Here is a 7,063-nt window from a genome sequence, read left to right as displayed (position 1 = left end):
TTTCTTGCTCCTGGGGTCAGAGTGCGCCCTGTCATGCCCTGCAGTGAGACGAGGGGCTCAGCTCACAGGATTGTTCCAGCCCAGGCGGAGGGCTTCTCAGGCCTTTGATGGAAGGTGTCCCTTCACTTAAAGTACATCCACACATAAAAGCGAAACTGAAGCCAAGGAAAACAAACCCTGAAGAGTGTGATGCTTGTCAGGTGGTGAGTCTCCGCACCTGTCCTCTGTCGGATCCACATGTGTGCGTCTTTATTTTCCGGTGAGCTTATTTGTTCAGAGACCAGAGAGCTCTGGGGCTCCTTCCATTCTTGTGAGGATAGACCCTGCCACGTCCTTCAGGACCCAGCCCGGGAGCAGAGCACACAAAACTTTTGATGACATGCTGGAATTAATCTTTCTCCTTTTTTCCCCCCAGGAGCTACCAGGGTAATAGCACCTTTTCCAGAAAGGATGACCTCAGTGTTTTTCATGTATTTATATTTAAAAATTTCAACTCAGATCAAAACCCTGCAGAGGTTTTCATGACTTAGATCAGCATTTTCAAGAGTTTTCCTAAAAAAAAAAAAAGAAAAAGGATTGATATGCAAATTGGGACCTTGTACAGCATAGCTCATGATTCCGTAATGGAATCCATTGGGAGAATTTTAATATAAACACAGTGATTACTTTCTGTACCACGAGAGTTCTCAGAGCGCTTACTAGGCTAATCATACATCCAGGGACGCAGTGGCACTTCCTCCTTGTGCCCGCCAGCCTTGAAGGTGACTGCAAGGGCATAGGGAGGTGGCGTTGTCCCCACCAGGAAGCCCCATAACTCACTTGGACCAGCTACACGCCCCACTCCATTTCCGTGGGAACCTACGGGGCGCACTGGCGCTCCCGACTCCAGACCCAGTGATGTGGGTTCTGAGCCTGGATCTAAAAGGGAAGCACAGCAGGGTAAGCCCCCCAAGGAAGGGCCCAGCCACCCCCACCTCAGGGGTGCGGCCCCCAGCCCTCATCCCTGACAGACCTCCTCGCACAACTCGGGGGTGACCCAGGCTCGGTGCCCCATCGCATGAAAGAATTCCATCTTCAACTTGAGGAACTCCTTGTAGAGGTCTGGCCAGTGCTCCCTGCCCAGTAGGAACTGGAAGATGCTCCGCTTGGACGTGGGGTTGTCTTCCTCCATGTCAGAGGCGATGTAGCTGCCACCAGGAAAGAGAGCAGGCTGGACTTGGCCCCACGAGGACTCCCAGCCTCAGGGCAAGGGGGGCAGTGGAGAGGCTGCTGAGGTCACCCCAGAGGAGCCAGCGTCCAGGACAGAGTATCCAGGACTGGGGTCCAGGGGGTCCCCGTTGGCTGGGGCACCTGGATCCAGAGAGGGCAGAACGGCTCTCAGCACCAAGCCTGTCCGGCCCAGGTCAAGGTTCTGGCTGCCGTCGTTCCCCTGGGGCTTTCTACCTTGGGTCACTCAGTCTCTGGGGAGCACGTGGTGTCTCCTGGCTACATTCATTACCCCAGGATCTTACTGGTTGCCTTCCCCTCCTCTGACCCTGTGACCCCTTGAAGGGCTTGAACCACCACTGGGGGCCCTTGGGCAGCACTCACAGGGCCAGGAAGAAGTGGATCCTGTTGTAGAGGTGACCGGGCAGCCCCACACGGCCGAAGTACTCCACCACCATGGACAGCAGGTACTGCATGGAGACAGCAGGGGAGGGCGGCCAGGGCTGGATGGCAGAGCGTTCAGAATGGGCCGTGTGCCCCACCCCCATCCAGGTGGGAAAGTCGCCCGGGGGGGGCCTTGCTGAGGGTCTCCTGGCCCTGTGGTTTGGGGAGACGAGCTGACAACGGGAGCCCAGGGAGGAGGTGCTCAGGGCTGGTGCAGGGCACTGCCAGTTTGTCCGTCCTTCCTTTCTGGCACCAGGCATGGGTCTCTCCAGGGCTTCCACCCAGGCTGACGCCTTGTCCTCTGTCCCTGCCCCCGTGGGGTGGAGACGCCTTGTCCTCTGTCCCTGCGCATGTTAGTGCTGTGAGTACCTTGTCAGACACTTTCAGGAAAATGTCAGCTTCCAAGAAGCTCTGGATAACGGGATCCTCTGCAAAGGAAGGGAGACGTGATGAGGGTCTGGGAGCAGCGAGTCTGGGGCTGTGGGATTTCAGCTCGCAGGGAGGAGGAGGAGGACGGGAAACTTCTCCCCGTTCCTCTGTTTCCAGGAGTGCAGGCAACTCTTTCCCACTGGGAGGCTCAGAGCTTTAACGAGTGACAAAGCTGTTTTTTTCATTGACACAGGGAGAGTGGGTCTCAGCAGCGGGGTTTGCTATTATTTAATCTTCAACAGATGGGAGTTGATAAGTGTGCTTCATGAAGTGATACGAACCTGGTTCTCAAAGTTTTAACGTAGTATTCCTGGAGCCAAAGCTTGGCTATGGCCTTGGGCCTCTGGGCACCACATTTCTTGTCACTTCATCACACTGTGACTGTGCAAGGCTTTCCTGCCCCATCTGATAACCGAGCACCCTGTGTGGGCGGTGGGGAGTTCATACCACCCCCAAGCTGGGGTGGGGGCATTGGGCTTCCTGCCCTCTTTCTCCTGGATTCTGCCACTTCCTGCAGATAGTAACCTGGCTTCACCTGCCCCCAGCAGGCTTGTGGGGGCTACAGTTGTCGTCCCTTGGGGGTCACCATTTTCCAGTGGTGACCTGAGAATATCAGATCCTCCTTGTTCTTCACTCCTTACCCTGGACAGTGACATTTGCCCAGATGGGAGGATGGAAGGATCATGGCTCATCCCTCCCTGAAACAGGGAGCAGCCAAAAGCCTGGCTCCCGGCTCTGTGATGGTGAAAATTGTCTAATCTTTTTATCCAGCACAGTAGCTGTTAGGACTTCCCTGGTGGCGTAGTGGATAGGAATCTGCCTGCCAATGCAGGGGACACGAGTCCGATCCCTGGTCTGGGAGGGAGGATTCCACATGCCATGAGGCAACTAAGCCCATGTGCTGCAACTGCGGAAGCCTGAGCACCCAGGATCTGTGCTCTGCAACAGGAGAAGCCCTCACAATGAGAAGCCTGCGCACAGAAACTACAAAAAGCCCAAATGCAGCAATGAACACCCAGTGCAGCCAAAAAAAAAAAAAGTAGTTGTTAGCCATATGTGGCTACTGAGCATATGAAATGTGGTTGGTGAGAACCAGGAACTGAGTTTCAGAAGTTTAAATTAAATATTCAGTGTTGAATAACTGCATGCAGCTAGTGGACAGTGTCATTTCTGTGTCATCCCCAACCTAGCACACTGGGGCCTGCCTCAGGTCGTGACGTCACCTCTGCAGACCTTCCCTGAGTATCTGTGTCACAAAGCTGCTACTCTTGTCCACAGCCCATCTCTAGGTGCCACTGTGCTGTGTGCTAAATCCCTTCAGTTGTGTCCAACTCTTTGCGACCCTATGGACTGTAGCCCGCCAGGCTCCTCTGTCCATGGGATTCTCCAGGCAAGAACACTGGAGTGGGTTGCCACGCCTTCCTCCCGGGGATCTTCCTGACCCAGGGTTTGAACCCGTCTTTTATGTCTCCTGCATTGGCAGGTGGGTTCTTTACCACTAGTGCCACCTGGGAAGCCCCTAGTTGTCATTGATGTTGTTGGTCTTTTCTGAGTCAACTCTTCGCATCAGGTGGCCAAAGTACTGGAGCTTCAGCTTCAGCATCAGTCCTGCCAATGAATATTCAGGTGTCATTACCTTTCCAGAATTTTCCTTCTATGCATTTGTCACTGGCAAATTACTTACTTTTGTAATTATTCTGGGCCTCCTCCCACTTTGACCATCAAGGCAGCAAGATCTAGTTGGTCCTTTCATCACTGAGCTCTAAAACCTTAACTGGATGGCATAAATGTGGGCAGGGAATTCCCCCCCTTGATTGGTCCTAAAATGTCTTGATCATTGAACATGAGTCTCTTTTTCCCTTCTCCCTCCAAGAACTTGTCTCAGAGGAAAACCCATCAGCACCACAGTAGAACCAGAAGATGAAAGCCTAGTGATGAAAGCCTAGTGATGAAAGCCTAGCCTCTGTGCCACTTGGACACCTCACAGCTCCAAGCCCCAGGGGAGGCTTGGCCATGGTCCCTGAGCCCCTGGGATCCTCGGTGTAGAAGAGACCTGACCCTCCAGCGGCTCAGAGCACACACCCAGAAGCCGGTAGAAGGCTTCTTGGTCTTCTGGACGATAGCTAGGTCTTCTCCTCTTGTTCATCTTGAGTTTCGTCCCCTCGATGTGATTGACAGTCCATATGTTGTTCCTCCTCGGCTCCCTCTTATTCCAGGACTTCAAGGCGGAGACAGCTTCTGAGGAGCTGGGGTGGGAGGCCAGGTAGCTGCTGTTGTGGGCTGCTGCAGGAACAAAACTCTGTGTGAGCAGGGACCTGACCCACCTGGGAGGTCCTGAATCCGTCCTTTTAGCTCACCCTGAAGACTGGATCCTGCCACCCAAGATCCGCCATGAGGGCAAGATGACAGTGGTTACTTAGCAGTAACTGAGCTTTGTGCGGGGCTAGGAGAGCCAAGGACACATACCTGCCTTGACATCAGTTGGTTTCTTCCTCTTCCTGCCTCTCATCTTCCTGGTTCTCTGCTCAGGGCCAGGCTCCAAAGGGGCAGGACTGGGGGCCAGAGGGCTCCCATTCCGGGCAGCTGCTGGAGAGAGGAAGGGCCCTGTGTGGTCAGGGTGGGGGACCCACCTGGGAAACACTTGGCTCTTTCCTTTTCACTTTGTTCACCTGGAGGTCTTTGCATGTGCTACCTGAAGAATAAGGATGACCGTCGCCCGCTTTGCACTCGTCTATGAAGGAGGGTGCATGTGTGCATTCTCGGCTGTTTCAGTTGGGTTTGACTCTTTGTAATCCCATGAACTGTTGCCTGCTGGGCTCCTCTGTTCATGGGATTCTCCAGGCAAGAATACTGGAGTGGGTTGCCTTGCCCTCCTCCAGGGGATCTTCCCAACACAGGGATTGAACCCACATCTCCTGTGTCTCCTGCATTGTTGGTGGATTCTGTACCCACTAAACCACCTCGGAAACCTCATAAAGGAGGGTAGGAATTGAGGTAATAATTATCTTTCTTTGCCAGGGAAATCTTGTGCTCCTGGGCCTCTTTGTGTGGCTCTTTCTGCCTGGGGGACACCTCTATGGAGATAAATGTGAAATTCGCTGGTCATTAGTGTCTTTAATAACTACAAAAGTGAACCAAGAGAGTGGCCTCCTGTCTCCACACCCTAGACACCCTTTCCTTCACCCTGCAGACCCACACTCATGAGAGTATGGGGAAGAATAGATGCTGGAGCCATGATGATCTGTCACCTTCATTCAGAGACCGAGGGGTAAAGGGGGGCGAATGACCACACATACCTGCCTTCCCTTCCATGCACACCCTTTTCTTCTTTGCTGAGTCCTGTTGGCTTGGAGCAGTCTCTGAGGCAGCCAATGAAGAGCTCAGAGGGATCCTGTCTTTTCTGGGCACCAAAAAAAAAAAAAAAAAAGAAACCAACTTGACTATGACCAGGCCATTTCTTTCTGCTTAACTTGCTTATTGTGAGACCAAATAATATTTAAAATAGCAATCACTGTAGCTAACAGTTATTGACTGCTTAGCAAACTTCAGATATTTTTAGTGATTGGGAATTACCTCATTCAGTCCTTATAATGAGGCATGAGGTAAAGTGTATAACTCGCCTGTTTACGGTAGAGGAAGCAAGGATGTAATTTGTCTCGGGTTTGCTCCTTGACCATGGCTAGAGCTCTTTGGACTTGGGATTAGAACTTGTGTCTGGGACTTCCTTGATGGTCCATTGACTAAGACTCCATGCTCCCAATGCAGGGGCCTCGAGTTCCATCTTGTCAAGGAACTAGATCCCAACTAAGACCCAGTACAGTCAAATAAATAAATGAATGAATACTAAAAAACCCTCGTGCCTGACCAGTGCTCAAGGGAAGAATGGCTTGTGGCAGCCGCCATTGAGCCTCAGTCGCCATTTCCATCAGGGGCCACCTTACTTGCTTATGTTACCAGTTCTACCTGTGTGTGTGCTCAGATGTGTTTAATTCTTTGCAAACCCATGGACTGTAGCCTGCCAGGCTCCTCTCTCCATGGAATTTTCCAGACAAGAATACTGGAGTGGGTTGCCATTTCCTTCTCCAGGGGATCAAATCCCCACCTCTGGCATCTCCTGCATTGGCCACCTGGGAAGCCCAAGTATCCCTGTGAAGCACTATAAAACCACAGGCAATCAAGCCTGGCAAAAACCTGGCCAGAGTGGCCCCAGCCCGTGTGAAGCAGCCTGGAAGCTGACTGGGAGAGCACCCCCTCCAGAAGTCCAATGTGCCTGTGCCTCTGAGGGGAGTGTTCCCCTGAATGATGTCCGCACGTGCCCAGGGTTCTCAAGAGAGCGTTCTCTGTAGAAATCGCTTTACTCTCTCCCCCTTTCCCCAGATTAATTTTGTTCTCCTCTTACCCACATCCCCTCTGGTTCTCTTCCCCGCCCCAACCTTGAGACCTATTTGTATTTCTACTGCAGCCCAGTCACTCATCTGGAAATTCACAGATGACCCCTTCCACATCCCCTGTGACAGTTTGGAAGGACATAGTTCAGGACCCAAGAATTCACCTTAGTACAGAAAAGAGTGATACCCACCCTGAGGGAACACCACGAGGCTCCCTCAAGATCTAGGCCCCCACCCTTACTCAAAATGCAGACTTACAACAGCGTGAGAAGACCGTGGACTGTAGCCAAGTGTTTGGGATCCCATGGCTTCCGAGATTCCAGAGCCCTTGCCGTGAGTTCATGATGATGTCACACCATTCCACCAGGAAGTGCTCTTGGGTTTATGAAAGACTCTCAAGGAAATGACTGTGGGCCTCAAGGAGGAGGCAGTTAGTGTCCCAGGCTGAGCACTGGGATCACTTTCTTGCCCCAGTAATACCTCTGAAATTCAGCTTGTGTTTTATCTAACCAATTCATGTTTCTAAATGAAAGTGATACATCCACATATCCAAAAAGTGATAAAAAAAAATTGATGAATATCCGTAATAAAATTGT

At 52.1% G+C, this 7,063-nt stretch overlaps 1 protein-coding gene across 1 annotated transcript; it reads right to left on the bottom strand.

The window, feature by feature from the left end:
• Window positions 1-460: 460 nt before the first annotated feature.
• On the bottom strand, window positions 461-6,780 carry LOC145503982 (putative speedy protein E7). The gene is made up of 9 exons (XM_081484914.1): window positions 6,726-6,780; window positions 5,376-5,479; window positions 4,546-4,662; window positions 4,162-4,362; window positions 2,020-2,078; window positions 1,591-1,676; window positions 1,013-1,187; window positions 820-918; window positions 461-552 (listed from the first exon to the last, which is right to left on the bottom strand). Exons 2-8 carry the CDS (start codon window positions 5,389-5,391, stop codon window positions 859-861), a joined length of 714 nt encoding a protein of 237 aa, XP_081341040.1. The 5' UTR covers window positions 5,392-5,479; window positions 6,726-6,780; the 3' UTR covers window positions 461-552; window positions 820-858.
• Window positions 6,781-7,063: the final 283 nt, after the last annotated feature.

Source organism: Giraffa tippelskirchi, chromosome 4 (genome assembly GCF_054371585.1).
Source record: "Giraffa tippelskirchi isolate mGirTip1 chromosome 4, T2T-mGirTip1v1.2.pri, whole genome shotgun sequence".
Taxonomy (NCBI): domain Eukaryota; kingdom Metazoa; phylum Chordata; class Mammalia; order Artiodactyla; family Giraffidae; genus Giraffa; species Giraffa tippelskirchi.
This window is presented reverse-complemented; position numbering and strand designations above follow the sequence as displayed.

What these genes read in the sequence shown, in the direction of transcription:
- LOC145503982 (XM_081484914.1), bottom strand. An exon ending in ACCAACTGATGTCAAGGCAG is followed by an intron (nt 4,363 to 4,545) that starts GTATGTGTCCTT and finishes TTGTTCCTGCAG; the next exon opens with CAGCCCACAACAGCAGCTAC. An exon ending in CCCCCGAGTTGTGCGAGGAG is followed by an intron (nt 919 to 1,012) that starts GTCTGTCAGGGA and finishes CTTCCCTTTTAG; the next exon opens with ATCCAGGCTCAGAACCCACA.